The 16,030-nt window shown below is 42.4% G+C and overlaps 1 protein-coding gene across 1 annotated transcript in view; it reads right to left on the bottom strand.

Annotated features, from left to right (window-relative positions):
• The window catches only part of PAPSS1 (3'-phosphoadenosine 5'-phosphosulfate synthase 1), a 49,299-nt gene that overhangs the window by 14,526 nt on the left and 18,743 nt on the right, over positions 1 to 16,030 (bottom strand). Inside the window, exons 6-9 of the mRNA XM_082236963.1 lie at positions 8,472 to 8,585; positions 7,704 to 7,815; positions 4,561 to 4,766; positions 2,549 to 2,684 (exon numbers count right to left, since the gene is read on the bottom strand). Coding sequence (XP_082093089.1) covers positions 2,549 to 2,684; positions 4,561 to 4,766; positions 7,704 to 7,815; positions 8,472 to 8,585 — 568 coding nt within the window. The remainder of the gene's footprint in view (positions 1 to 2,548; positions 2,685 to 4,560; positions 4,767 to 7,703; positions 7,816 to 8,471; positions 8,586 to 16,030) is intronic.

Below are 16,030 nucleotides of genomic sequence, written 5' to 3' on the forward strand. Positions count from 1 at the left end.
TGCCAAGCATTTGAGAGATCAAAGAACAAAGTTGCTGCAATGAACACTACTACACAGGGCTGTACTTCTATTGGGAATATTTAAAGTCTCAGCCAGTGGCTGGCTGCCTGGCATTTTCTACAATCATATGACATTTCGCCAGCGCTATTGTCACCTGCGTTTGGCGCCAAGGATCCTTCAAACAGCAGCCCAGCAGCACAGGGCTGCCGCATCTCATCACTGGTCGTGTAATGTCTCAATGCTGCGAACTGAGCGATGAGAGCTCTGACAGGGCTTTTAAATAGCTCTCAATTAGATAAATGGCTGAAAATAAAAGAGTAGCGAAACCAAGAATCAAAAGAGGCTTGGCCGATCAACATATTCCCTTGAATCAAGGGATTTTTTGTATGCATTATAGGCATGCCACAAAAAACCAACCCCAAATTAAACACTCATTGCTACAGGAGCAGCGAGTTCCCCCTTGCCCTAAACATGTTTTAGAAGTTATCAAAACTGGCAAGAATCAGACACTACATGGGGCAAAGCAGGGGGAGAGAAAAGATGCTTCTCCCTTTCATAATGGAGTGTGTGTGTGTGTGTGTGTGTGTGTGTGTGTGTGTTTTCCCACTTCAACTTCGCCACGCATGGAAATCTCTTTCCACATGACTTGCTATCACTGGACTAGAGGCTCCGTTTTCTTAACCCAAGTATAACAAGTCCTGTTTCTACTCATTGCTTGTTTTTTACTACAGAAAAGCGCAGCAGCTCATTTCTCGTTTTCCAAACAAGCTACTCAAGATCTGTAAATGTCAAGTTGCTTCTTTTTAAGACAACGGAAGGTTTTAAATTTCATTACCTAACTTCTAGCCCGTGGGCAGCTAATGAGATTCCATGCAGATGGGACCTCACTTCCCATCAACCCCAGCCAGGATGGCCAGTGGTGAAGGATCATGGGAGCTGTAGTCCAAGAACATCTGGAATGCCCCGGGCTGTCTACTCATAGCTCTAACTGATTGAATGAGCTGATCAATTTAAGTAAAACTAACAGTATAGTAGCAAAACTTTAGGTCCAGTATATTCTAGATAATGTTTTCTAGAACTACTAATCATTACTAGAAGTTGCTTCCCACTGCAAACACACGCACAAAACTTTTTTCTATTTTTTAAAAATTAACTTTATGGACGTTTTGGAAAATTAACACATAAAACCCTTAACAAAATTCTTGTGAAAATACAACACAAGAATACAAAATCAGCAGCCTAAAGACACAGAACAACAACAAAAAGTCTGGATGTCTCAAAAAAAAAATCAGAATTTTTTTTTTCCATATTCATGTAGTCAGTTGTAAATGAGTCCTTGTGCCTCGCTCATGAGCTAACCATATTTTGTTGTTCAATTTCTCCATCGGTCGAAGCTCCTTTAAGCCAATTTGATAAGGACACCCCTTCCAAGTCTTTCCCAAACCGGGCCAACAGTGGATAAGCAATGAGAGATTTAAATAAGATATCTGCATTCTGACTCTGAAATATATTTAATAAAGCTAACTCAGGTGAATGAATTACCAGATATAATTATGTAACTCTAAAAGTACTGTCTTCCAAAAACCCAACCCTTTAGCACAACGCCTTCACATATGCTGCCATGCCCTTTTGCCCTATTAAAGAAATATCTCAGGGCCAAAATAAATTCAAAGAAAAAAGTTCACCAATGGAGATTTAACCCGCCTCTCTCCCATATAAAACCAAAATTAATTCAAGCTTGGGGTCCTACCTATTATAATTTGGTTATTTCAAAGAAGAACATGGGTTTTTATTTTTCCCCTGCCTCTGTTTTCAGCCGCCTTCCCCCAAGCACCCTTTTGAGAGTTGTACAGGAGGCTGCTCTCACTATCCCAGCTAAAACAGCACAGAACAATCAGCTGCCAGACTATTACTGCTTGGTCTGTTCCTTATTTCTCTAACACAAAACACAAAAATGGAAAACAAAACAAACAACCTAACAGGCTGTGGATTTCTCAACTCGGCTGTGAAGCTAGCAAAACTATTCCCAAAACTAATTTTTCAGAAAAACTGTAATACCTTTCATCGCACTCTGAGTCCCCTGTGAAACACATGTGGTTTGTTCCTTTGCAAGGACTTTTTTTTTATTGCTTTCACAAGAAAATCTAGGACAATTCAACAAATGCAAAACAATCGAAGTACTGAGAGAGATCATCGGATTCACCACACACTGGGGTTTACCTGGCAAGTCTTTTAAATGGTGCAGCAAAACTTGGGCACACATCACCAAAGGTGTTTGAAAAGTTGTCACCACCACCAATCACTTTTTGGAAGGCAAGCAAACCATTTCAGAACTACTTTGACCGCAGTCCTTCGCTACAGCTTTTTTAGGACTGCAATCACAGAAATTGTGTTTTGTTCAAAACAAAAAAGGGAAATAAAGTACAGTACTGGTACTGTGCCGCCCTTTGCTGAAAGAGATATTGCTAGCGAGCTTCTGGGCAGCGGGAAATGAATTTCTCTGTCTCTCGCTCTCTTTCACACCACCCCTCTTCATGCAATAACTTACCAGCATTCATGTCTTTGAACTTCTGCTTTAGTTCAGCAGGTGTGAGACGGTATTGGTCGAGGCCATCATTCCAGTAAATGCGATCAAGGACTTGGAGATCACCCCCCACAAGCCAATCCCCTTGTTCCATGACCATCTAGGAAATTTAAGGAAGGGAGTTGTTTCAACAGCATGCAACACTATTTCTGCAATTTGTCTTAGCTGTTTTTAATTCTGAATTTCAGATTTGAGGATTGGGCACTGCTATCAATGGCCAATAGTTACAATAACTGAATTCTGCTCCGCTATCAGAGAAAAAGAAGAAGAGTTTGGATTTGATATCCCGCTTTATCACTACCCGAAGGAGTCTCAAAGCGGCCAACATTCTCCTTTCCCTTCCTCCCCCACAACAAACACTCTGTGAGGTGAGTGAGGCTGAGAGACTTCAGAGAAGTGTGACTAGCCCAAGGTCACCCAACAGCTGCATGTGGAGGAGCAGAGACACAAACCTGGTTCACCAGATTATGAGTCTACCACTCTTAACCACTACACCACACTGGCTCTTAGCATACCACTTAAGGCCACTTGCTGGGAAGAGGAATAGCTGACCACTATCAGAACCAAGATGCCTTTGACTGATCTAACAGGACTATGGCATTCAAACAAGCACCTTGAATTGGGCCCAGAAACTGATCAGGAGCCACTGTTGACGCTTTCAGACTAGTGAAGGTGGTGTTCGAGATGCCCTCACCTAGTTCGCAACAGAGCTGCTATATGCGCCTGGCGCCATCACGCCAAGCTATACTTCACATATTTATTTTCCTCCAACTTTTCCCAAAATAACTCACATTTTTTTTTAAAAAAAAAGCTCACAAATTAAAAAGAAAACATATACAAGGGAATTGGGGTGGGGGTGGGAGAAATGCAGAGGAAGGGGATCAGTTTGACAATGCCGTAACAAAAATGTTGAGTTGGAAACGGGCCTTTGTGTCCACTTGGGGCCAAACTGTTGGTGGTTTGTTTATTTACTTACTGTATTTATATCCCACTTTCTTCTCCAAGGAGCTTGAGGTGGTGTACGTGGTTCTCCCCCTCCTCATTTAATCCCCACAACAACCCTGTGAGGTAATTAGGATGAGAAGCAGCAACTGGCCCAAAGTCACCAAGTGAGCTTCATGGCGGATTGGGGATTTGAGCCCTGCTCTCCCAGGTCCTAGTGTGATACTCTAACCACTATGCCAGACTCTCTCTGCCTTCCTTGAATACATGTTCTGCAACTCATCCTACAGTATTGCTCCTCTGGCCTATGGCAGAGGCCAGACCTAGGGCAACGAGTGGTTGGGGCAGAGCATTCGTTCTGTTGGTGGGGGGCGACAAACTCAGTTCCCCACCTGCCCCATGGATGGAGCAAGGCAGTTCTCCCCCCCCCCCCACCGTTGTGATGTTTTTTCCAACCCAGCCCCACAAAATCCACTTTTGCCCAAGCACGCCTGCAGCAAAACTGGCATTCTACCCCATTTAAGAATTTGAACTATGACCTGAATTAGGGCCGTTTAACAATTAACATAGCATTTTTTTAAAAAAAAATCATTAACTTGAAGACTGGGCTCTAAATATTCTGATCCGGCTGAGCCAAGCCCTGAAGCAGAGCAGCCAGCTGTTTTCCTGTCATCGCTGCTGAGTAATTCATTTTGGTGTGCTTCCTCTATGTCTCTTGTACACAAGGCTACATTTATAAACCACAGGAGAGGACAAAATTCTCTCTGATCTTCCCTGGCAGACTATGGGGCTCATCCTAAATCTGTTTCTGTCACATATCTATCTATATATGCACACACAATCATCCGAGACTGGCTTCCACGCTCTGAATGGCCACAGAATGTGTCCACAAGAAGTCGGCTGTACAAAATGGGAGAGAGAATTTGCTAGGGAAGATTGGAATCTGGGCTGTGGTTTGCATATAGATTATTCCTCGCACTTCTGTATGGAACTTCATTAAGAGCTTCAGGTTAGCAAGCCTTGCAAAAGGCTACCTTGATGTAAGGGTGGTCCTTGCACGTTGTCCCCCACTGCCGGGCACAGCGTTCCTCTTTCCGGTGCTCGAAGAACTCTGGATTGCGGAGAATAGCCACACGGCGACCATCATACAGCAGAGCAAAAGCTGTGCAGCCATCTAGTCTCTCCTTGTCTTCCGTTGTGGCTGTCAACACTATAGGCACTGACAGGTTAATGATTCCCCCTGTAGGGTGAAAAAAGAAGAAGCAACGCAATGGTAGTTGTCATCTAAACGGAAAAGTCATCCAGGTGTCCCGGCGAAAAACGTACTTAAAAGCCTACTGTTCTGAGAGCCTGCCCTTTCCTAATGCATAGCAGTAGCCTTGGGTTCACTTGAGGTATAGGCCTGTCTCAGGAATCCTTTGCAGAATTTTTTTACTTCTCCATACTGGTATCTAGGTAAAGGCACCAAGTCTATTATGGGTGCAAGTGGGAGATCCCTTGCCCCAAGCTGGAAGATGGAATCAAGTTGCATAAGACTCTCTCATTCTAATATTAATTCTCACTGCAAAGCAAATAGCAATTGCACTCTCCAAACACATGCGGCATTCGGGCTGCTATTGCAATGGTTCCTGGTTCTCTGGAAGAGTTGCAATGCCATCAATTCACAGATACACCCAGGAAACGTGCCTTGTGGAAAAACCCGCCAACTCAACAGTAAAAACTTAGCGAAGTCCCAGCTCTTCCATAATTGAGTAGGGCACACACGACTGTTCCCCAATACTGTCCCTGCCATATTGGCTTGAAATTGCCTTATTGTCCTGCAATTGAAGCAAATAACTAATGCCTGGGGCAAAGAGACACATCTTTCCTTCTGGTGATCCACAAGATTGGAAGTTAAGAGATACCCAACTGCTGCAGAAAAGTTGGAAGCACCCACTGAAGCATTTTTAGAAAATAAAAGGAAGTTCACATTTTGGCAGGGGTAGGTATAAACACAGACACACTTACTTTACTTATGCAATCCATTCTCCAGTATTACTTCTACTAAGGTGGTTAAGGTAAAGGTAAAGGGACCCCTGACCATTAGGTCCAGTTGTGGCCAACTCTGGAGTTGCGGCGCTCATCTCACTTTATTGGCCGAGGGAGCCGGCGTACAGCTTCCGGGTCATGTGGCCAGCATGACTAAGCCGCTTCTGGCAAACCAGAGCAGTGCACAGAAACGCCGTTTACCTTCCCGCTGGAGCGGTACCTATTTATCTACTTGCACTTTGACGTGCTTTCGAACTGCTAGGTCGGCAGGAGCAGGGACCGAGAAATGGGAGCTCACCGACGCACATAAAAATGAGTAGGAATAATACAATAATCTCTCAAACGTCAAAAGTACTATGGTAAAGTACATATATACCCATTCAACCACTTCAATCCGCAGAACTGGCACGGCCATGTAGCATCTGTTCTGGAGTCGTAATAAATCAATCTTTCTTTGTAGCAGTTCCTACACTTTGGAAAACACTGCCTTCCGGCATCAGGCAGGCTTCTTCACTTAGAACAGTGTTTCCCTAGTTTGGGTCTCCAGCTGTTTTTGGACTTCAGTTCCCATCATCCCGGACCACTGGTCTTGCTAGATGGGGATTATGGGAGTTGTAGTCCAAAAACAGCTGGAGACCCAAGTTTGGGAAACACTGACTTAGAAGGCAATTAATAAATCAATGTTAATAACAAGAACAGCACTCCAAAATATGAGCCTACTGTAACACTGACAAAACATGCTCAAGCTGAAAAAGCTTATGCACATATTAATAGGGAGTTCCTACAAAATTAATCTGGAACATGGCATTTTTGTCTATGTCTTGCAAATTTGACACTCAATGGCCTGCTGCAATGCATGGCGATCCTACAACAATACATGGTTTGTTTTAAATATCCATTTCCTTACAAAGAAACACTCTGCATTTATCACTTCAAGCTTCAACGATTGCCAGTTGATTTTATGCTTGCGGGAAGCTATTACCTGGAATTCTTAGAACTACATTTGTTTCCAATAAAGAAACAAATTTTAGTATACAAGGTTATAATATTTGTAGAGTAAATGTTTTGCAGATGGCTATCCATGCATTTGACATATTAGCTCTTCTCTTACATGTTTCTCACTCCTTTATGAAACTCACTATGACCCCTGGACTCCTGGCAGGTTCCTTCTTTTTTTCAGCAATGACATCTAGATCATTTTTTGGGGTCCCTACTAGTCCACAAGATAAATCAATAAATATGTTTGTGTGTATAAATATATTTAAGCATGTGCATATATATTATATGTGACAGGGAGCTGTGTGTGTTGAGTGTGTGTGTGCGCACGCATCTTACATGAATTTCATGTATGTGGTTTCAACCATACGTGATGTCACGGTCTGGCTGGATGCAGAGGAGAGGTGGGAGGCACCAGCTGGGGAAACTCCAAGGGAACCCCCTAGGGGAACAAGGCTCAGAACCAGGGGATTGGTGGTGGGACAATGATGTAAGGTCAGAGAAAGAAGAGGGAGCAAACTGGCGGGGAGGAGATGTCGGAAGCTGAAGGGACAGCAGTGTTTAGTGAGCAGGAAGAGACTGTGGCAGAAGGCAGACCAGACTCAGAGGCAGGAGAGGAGGGGGACCAGGAAACAGATGAGACAGGCTGCTGAAGAATCCAGGGAGTCTCCCCCTCCTGTTGCAACCAGCTGCCCTGCTCCCTGGTGCCCCATAACACAGAGAGAAATGAAAAGGGCAGGGGAAAGATCAGTCGAGTGCAGGCACAGTCTCCAATTGCTTGGGGAAAACCCTGGAGAGGAGGGTTTTGGTTTTTTACCAGTAGCCACATTTGCAAAAATATTGGCTTTTGCCTCAAGGAGCCTGGGCAAAACTTTCCCCTTTTCCTCATACTCAGCCGAGAGTCTTTCGAAGAATCTCAGCTTAGCATCACATTCAAACCAATGATTCTAGTTTAAAAACAAACAATGGGTAGTTTTAATAGGCTAGCTTCATGACTCATGGTTTGAAGTGGCTTATGAAGCTGACTTTGAATTTTTTACTGGACCTATGACAAGCTATGTTTTAAAAAGACTAAATGAGATGATTATCCAAAGCCCGCCCACATGACCAACATAAACTGATGCTACTGTATGTAAATTTCAAGGTGTCTTACCATCAAGCAGGCAGTCAAAATGAAGGCACTGCAGGTATTCTCTCTCTCTCATAAAGCCATTCAGCGGTGTTGCCCAGCCCTCCGCCAGGACTTGTACCCACTGCATATCCAGCTAAAACAGGAAAGTTGATAGTATTAGACCAAAGATCCCCCATCACTGCTCAGAGTGATAAACAGAGACACGTAGCCATTAACAAACAAGGGATCAATGAAGTTGCATGAATGACACAGGGGTCAACAGTCAAATTCGGGACTGCAGAAAGAGAAGTTAACCAATTAAAACAGAGGCATAAATCTGTAAACTGAAGTGGAAAAAGGGAAATGCATAGCATACTGAAGACTTCAGAAACGTGATTATATTAAACTACCAGCTACTCAGATGCAATACAGATGCTGTAGAAAAAAAATTACTGGAGACAGTGGCAGACTAGTTAGAAAGGGAAAATAGGTCAGTTCAATGATATCAACAAGATACTTCCTAAAGTAAGGCAAGTTGTCCCAAAGCACTGACACATTGGGGGGGAACAGACTTATGGCTGAAAGGCAGAACAATCAGAATTGTAGTTTGAAATTGAATCACGGAAACAGAACCCAATTCCTGCTATCTCAAGCTTGCAAATCATTACTCAGCCAATCACGAGGGGTGAGCAAGAGAAGACTCCAAGGCAAAACAGTTTTAGCAGACTGGGAGATCAATATGCCACAAATAACACAGGTTCTATCTGGACAAGTAAAAATACTTTTGTGGCCTTTGCAAACCTGTATTACCTTATTTATTTCCAGGGCAGGTAAAGACTCTGCATCTGTTTTGGCCAATTTAAGTTTGTTTTCAGGCACATACAGCTCCTTAACCTCGTAAGAGGCATCCACTGGTACAATGTCCTGAAAGAAAAAGGCAAAAGTTGTTAAAAATTTCGTATTATTATTTTATATGCTACATATCAAATGGTGCTGCTGCAGTCAGCAGCCTGCTGCCTTTTAGAACTAGCTGTAACCTGTATTTATGCCAGTGCTTTTGCCATTCAAGTTATCTGCAGAAACATTTTTATCTTCTTAAATCTCACATCGCTGAAAAATCCAGCAGCGGCTCTAAAACATTCTGGTGTCAACTGAGAGTTAAGTCCCTTTGAATTCAGCAAGACTTACTTCTGAGTAGATTTGGTTTAGATTGCATTGTCATTTTATTATTATTTATTGAATTTATATACCGCCCTATAGCCAGAGGTCTCATTGTCTTCCCTTATAGCCAAAAAAGGCTGAACTGACCTCTCAACCAAAGAAAGACTCGACCCTACTTTCGCCACAAGAATGTAAATAATCTGATGAAAAAAGAAGTGGGAGGCCTAGTTAAATGGAAACAAGTTATATACAGACAAAAAAGAAGATGTCTTAGAATTGGGAGCCCAGGTAGGAAACCAGTTGCCCATCCCTACAATAAAAGTGGCCATTCAACCAGACCTATTAATGCTTAATCCAAGCGTCAGGGTGGTGATTAAGAGTGTTGAGATTAAGACCTGGGAAATTGGTGTCCAAATGTTCACGTGCAGTGCTATTTTTCTAGAAAAAGAGGTTCTGGAACTCCCTTGTTCTCTTACAATGGCAATGGCGCCCACCTGAGTGGTGCCAGAACTGAGTTCTGGTGAGTTCCAGCGGGGGCGGGGAGCCATTCTCATTTGGCCACGAAGCTCATGGAGTGACTCTGAGCCAATCACAGTCTCTCATCATAACTTACCTCAAAGGACTGTTAGGAGTATAAAATGAAGAGGGGGAGAACTAGGCGCACCCTACCTTGAATGAATGGTAGAAAAAGAAGCAGCTGTCCAGTTATATCTGCTCCCCCAGCATTATCAATCTGCACTAGCAACCCCACTGACAAAACTGATGGAACAATGTACACTAGAATAGAAAAAAAGAATAGGTGACTAATACTTCCTTTGTTAGGGATGCAGGTGGCGCTGTGGGTTAAACCACAGAGCCTGGGGCTTGCCGATCAGAAGGTCGGCGGTTCGAATACCCGTGACGGGGTGAGCTCCCGTTGCTCGGTCCCTGCTCCTGCCAACCTAGCAGTTCGGAAGCACGTCAAAGTGCAAGTAGATAAATAGGCACCGCTCTGGCAGGAAGATAAACGCCGTTTCCATGCGCTGCTCTGGTTCACCAGAAGTGGCTTAGTCATGCTGGCCACATGGCCCGGAAGCTGTACGCCAGCTCCTTTGGCCAATAAAGGGAGATGAGCGCTGCAACTCCAGAGTCGTTCGTGACTGGACCTAGTGGTTAGGGGTCCCTTTACCTTACTTCCTTTGTTGCTGCTTACTCTGCACAGGGAGACATTCGTTCTCCTGATGGACAGAGCCATACATCTATACATCTTCCCCTTTGTACCTCCTCCTCCAACTTCATGAGAGACAACAAAGCAGCAACAAAGGAACTAAGAATTATTTGTCGTCCCTCCACTTTCTAATCTAAACCTTATACAGTGATAAATATGTCCTCCCCTTTCTTACTGTGTGATGGCCCAAACTCATCACAGCTAAGACTTAAAAGCATGGCATAAGACAATACAAATGTGGTGCCTGGTTTTTGGAATATTTTGAATTAAAAAACCAAAAACAGTGCAGTTCAGCATTTGCCAGACAGCACAGAGGAGGACACAGACAACCAGAACAACATTCGAGTGGGAAGAGAACGTGACGGAGTCACCACAAAGTTAAATTTCTCGCCAATGACGTGTTCAAATGCTATAAGTAACTTAAAACATGTTAAAATATTGGTGCTTGAGCAACCTCTTTGTCCCACCCTCCCCCTACCCAAAAGTTCTGTGCGCTTAAAAAAAAAAGGAAAGTCTATCATGCTTCGATTCTGCATCTGGAAAAATATACTGCAGGGTGTCTTAAAATAAGGCAGCCATTCAAAAGACTTAACACAAACCAAAGTCTGCTCCTAAATTCTTCCATTCCTCACAAGGCTGGAACATCTACACCAATATGCTTGGAATCTGTCAAAAGGTTCAGTAACTAGATGCACAGGGGATTCTTCTATCCAAACCTAATTAGCATAGTTTGAGAAAACAGCTCGGTGAGAACCTCATTCAGAAATTTGTATGTTAATTCCTTCCCGAAGGAAACAGCAATTGCTGTAGAAGGAAGATGATGGGCTGTATATAGACACTGACTGATTATCCAAAGAGCATCTACCAAAATATTTTAGAAACTAACAAAATGAAAGCAAACACCCTGCCACTCAGATTTCAGTTCATAGCATCTGGGCAGCTTTAACTTGTTCTGTACAAATACATAATACTGCACAGAAAGGAATCTACTGTCAGACCCAAAGGTAAGCAGTGTTGCTGACTTTACAATGGCAGTGGTATGTTCCACTAGTTTTTATTTTATAAATAACTGTTAAGAATAATGGCTGCAAAAGATTGAGAAAGAAAGCAGTGACCAGGGCCAGTATCAATATCTCTAAAGGGCTTTAAAATGGCGTGTTGTCCATTTGGGGGGACAAATGCTTATTTCATGGGCCCTTACTCCAAAGAACCCATGTTTTAATATTTTTTTTCAGTGACCCTGGTGACTGTGGTGTAGCCCTTTGGCAAGTAACAAGCCTTCCTGCAGGATGTAAGCATGGATTGCTCCAATCAGCTGCATAGCAATCCCTGACCTAGGATGCCTAGCATGCCTCACTTCAGAGGAGCCAAGCTGGCAAGCTTCTCCTGGCCCTATCCTTTCCCACAAAAGAAGCCAGCAGGGGTCTTCCTTGGCTACTGTTTGGCAGAGGGACCCTACACAACTCTGACCAAAAGTGGCAAACCGTCCGCCTTTCCAACAGGAAGGTCCAGTAAGTAGCTGGCACAGATGAAGCACATACTGTTTTTGGCTGGGCTGTTGACACCACCACAATCTAGATCTCTGTAACTAACACCACAGGATGGCGTCCTAAGGATCTGCACCAAAATACTGAAGAAAAAATATGAACCTACAGGCCAACAGTGGAGGTTTATGGGGCTTGCTCTCGGGTTAAGTGTGTAAAGGTTTGCATCCACAGAAATGCAGGATCATGCCTCACACTGAGTCAGACCATTCAACCAAGCTCAGAATTGTCTACTACAATGACAGGTTGCATTGCTCCAGCATTTCAGATGGGATTCTCTCTCAGCCCAACCTTGAGTTTAGGGAGATATTAGATAGATAGATAGATAGATAGATAGATAGATAGATAGATAGATAGATGATAGTCTTTGCTTCTCAAGTTGTACTGTGTTATTTTATGCACTGTAACTTGTTATTTTTATTTATTATAGTTTAGAAAATATTTATTGCAATTAAGAGTGAATTTTTGTTTATTTGCTGATATTTATTTTTATTGTGTACTATTATATTCCAATGGATTATTGAATATTACTTTACAGTGGTACCTCAGGTTAAGAACTTAATTCGTTCTGGAGGTCCGTTCTTAATCTGAAACTGTTCTTAACCTGAAGCACCACTTTACTTAATGGGGCCTCCCGCTGCTGCCGTACCACCGGAGCACGATTTCTGTTCTCATCCTGAAGCAAAGTTCTTAACCCGAGGTACTATTTCTGGGTTAGCGGAATCTGTAACCTGAAGCGTATGTAAACTGAAGTGTATGTAACCCAAGGTACCACTGTATTTTGTATACGTTGTTCATTTTAAAGTTATGTTTTCATTATGACATTTCTGTATCAGATCAGATGGTTGCAAGTAGTGCAATCTTCACTGTTTCTTCGGCTTGTAAAATGCCTTGTGTATAGTAATATAGAAAGGTGGATTACATATTAAAAGATGAATGAAATGAGATGACGGATCTTGAACCTTAGACCTTCTGCATGCAAATCAGATGTTGTATCCTACCCCAAAGAATTATGGAAACAGGGGCTATTTAGGGGCAGTCTTTGCCCAAAAAAATAAAAAGTGCTAGGATAAGCTATAATCATGAGGATCAGAATGGACACTTAAAACTGGTTCTGAACCCCCACTGTAACTGCAAAAACAAGATGGATATGAATCACAGTTAACACAAGTCCCAGTCACAGCCTTATAGGAGCAAGCAGATCCAAGCACAGCTGAGATTCATGCATTAGCCATTTACACATTTACCCTTCAGTGCTTGCAGAGATGCAAGTATCTCTTGCTTTTAGTGTGTCTACAAAAGATGTCAGTGAGCTGCAGAGAACATATATCCCTCAGGCTTTACAGAGAAGGAACCCATTTAGTTAACAACGAAGTCGAATCATTTTATTGCAAGACTCTATGTCTATTTTGAAATTAATACTACTTTCTTTACTTCATAACGCCTAGTGGCCAAAGTCTATTAGTAAGCGGCCTTAAAGATACTGTCTGCTATTTTGCAGAAATACGTAGTCATGGGCAAAAGTTTTAGAAACAAAGCATTTTAACGAAGTTGTGTTTGTTTTTTAATGTAATAAAAGGACTTCATTTGCACAGTCGTTTTTCACATGGAGCATATGTTTTATTTGTGAACACTACAAGTCTATTTTTAAATGTTTATATTTTAAAGTATATAGCCAGAAAGCCTGTGGGCAAGACAGATATAAGAGACTGCATCTAAATATGTGGTGTGCCTTGTTTTAAAACAAAAAATATAGCTTTAGTTAAAGAGTGTTTCCAATCAAACTGCATTCTGTTAAAAGCCACATGATATTAAAAGCTCCTTCGTTGTCGTCTGCTTTGAAAGTAAAAGAAGCATTTAGGAAGCATTTTAGCAAATTATTAAAGCATTTTTCTTTTACACTTTATGAAGTTGTTCCAAACGTGGGAATCAAGTCATGCTGTGTGACTACTGCAGAGTCTACTATCTTGACTGCCATAAATGTGACACACACACAAGGCACAATCACCGTACATACTTTCATTTCACCCTTAGCCCAAGATGCAAACACCAGCAGCATCTCAACGCTACTTGAGCTGAGAAGCTTGACTTGTGCCCGGGCACAAAATACATTTCAGAACATTAAACCGTGACTACATGAAAAGTCTAAATATTCAAGTAATTTATAGCATTAGTAAATCTAATGCTCCTGGTACATACAGATACAACTTTTAAAACATCGCTTTAGATTAAAAACAGAGGCAAGAACCTCATCTCTTAGGAGTCACATACAGCTCAGGGGAAAATGTGGTGTTTGGAAGCCCTCTAGTGGTGAAGCCTGTGCTTTTTTTCGAAGTGTTTTTAAAATAATAGCTTCTATTAAAGATGTCTTCGTTTACAAAAAGAATTACGTGCATTGTCTCTTTTTTTCAAGTTTTGTTTTCTACAGCTCAGTTTCATTTGTTGTGAGGCGTTAGTGTTGCATGCAGTATAAGGTTGGGAAGAAAAAAGGGGGGAAGAGTTGGAGGGTGTGGAGCAGGGGTCTGCAACCCGCGGCTCCGGAGCTGCATGTGGCTCTTTTACACCTTTGCCGCGGCTCCGGGGCGGATAATAGCGAGGGGAGGAGGCGCATTGTGCACCCCGACACTCCCCACTGTGGCGGGTGCTGTACTGGCTGTGACGTCACATGGGGGCAGTGCGTACGTTAGTCACGCACCGTCCCGACGCCACCTTCCCACCCGCTGTCAGATCGGAGGGCAGCGGCGCGCATGCTTTAAATGGCACAATGGTTTTGCGGCTCCCAGGTGTTTTTTTCTTCGGAAACGGGTCCAAGTGGCTCTTTTTGTCTTAAAGGTTGCAGACCCCTGGTGTGGAGCGTACATAGGGTGGAGTAGCAATGCTTCTATTTTTCTACTTAGTGTATGTGTTTCCAAGTTTCTTTTAAAATGTATCTTAACATAGTCATTGTTCCACATTTCACTGCAATTATTGGACATACCACTGCATTTATCACTAGTCAGAAAATGCAAAACCACCCCATCATAAAAAGATAGTGTTCTATTATCTACATAGCTGCAATGCTATGTGTAATGTTATTTTATTGTATTTTTAATCTTTGTTGGAAGCCACCCAGAGTGGCTGGGGAAATCCAGCCAGATGGGCGGGGTACAAATCCAGTGGTACCTCAGGTTAAGTACTTAATTCGTTCCAGAGGTCGGTTCTTAACCTGAAACTGTTCTTAACCTGAAGCACCACTTTAGCTAATGGGGCCTCCTGCTGCTGCTGCGCCGCCGGAGCACGATTTCTGTTCTCATCCTGAAGCAAAGTTCTTAACCCGAGGTGCTATTTCTGGATTAGCGGAGTCTGTAACCTGAAGCGTATGTAACCTGAGGTACCGCTGTAATAAAATTATTATTATTCATTTTAATGAGCTGTTAAGTCAATATTAATTGATTCATTATTCAGGACTAGGAACCAAAAGATGTTTATTGCACCCACTAAAACTGAGTGCAGCAACATGAGGTAACTTCTTTTTAACAGCTATCCAGAACATAACAAAATTCTAACACTGCCTGAATCAAGTGCATATCCATAGGAAGATTACAGAATGCACATTACAGAGTGGCTGGGGAAGCCCAACCAGATGGGCGGGGTATAAATAATAAATTATTAAATTATATTATTATTATTATTATTATTATTATTATTATTATTATTATTATTACAGAGGTAACTAGAAAAATGAACTTAGCTGTACTATATATACACCAGGTGACATGCACAACATTGCATGAACTAAGCCCTAGATTTAGTTAAATCAATCTCCTTTGGGCTCCTTTGAAAGGAAGGAGGATACAAATTGAAATAAATAATTGCAAAGGATTTGTTCCACAGCAAGGATGTTGCCTGCCCCTTAACAGCCATGTACATTTCACACTGCAAACTGTGTCCAAAAAAAGTCAAAGGCCACAATACAGAAATGCTTAAAACCACTAGTATCAGTCTGTGTTGGATTACAGCCAGAATGATCTGACTCTGTTGGTCACATGAGCAAAACATTTTGTGTCTCGGGGCATAAATATTTAAACTTCTGTTGCAATGCAGGAAACAGAAAACAGTGAGCCATGGTTTCTTACTTTAAGGCTATAGCTCAGGGATAAAGCATCTACTTAGCATGTTGAACGTCCCAAACTCAATTCCTAGCATCCTCAGAAAGAACTGGGAATGTCCCATGTTCCTATAAACAGGGAGGCAGCATCTGAAAGTTTCCCATTTTCTGCATTCTGGTGTCCTGATGTACCATTTAGTGGCAGGTGTTGCTGAACCTGAATTCCCAGCAAGCATGGCCAATAGCACCCATAATATTTGCTTATTTTCATCTCTGGTAATGCAAGGCTTTGAATTCTTTTATTTACCATTTGAATGACAACCTGTTTGTGGAGGGTTTTGAAAAGGCTCCAAGGAAAGTAGTTTCCAAC

The sequence above is a fragment of the Podarcis vaucheri genome (genome assembly GCF_965113315.1).
Source record: "Podarcis vaucheri genome assembly, chromosome: 9".
Classification (NCBI taxonomy): domain Eukaryota; kingdom Metazoa; phylum Chordata; class Lepidosauria; order Squamata; family Lacertidae; genus Podarcis; species Podarcis vaucheri.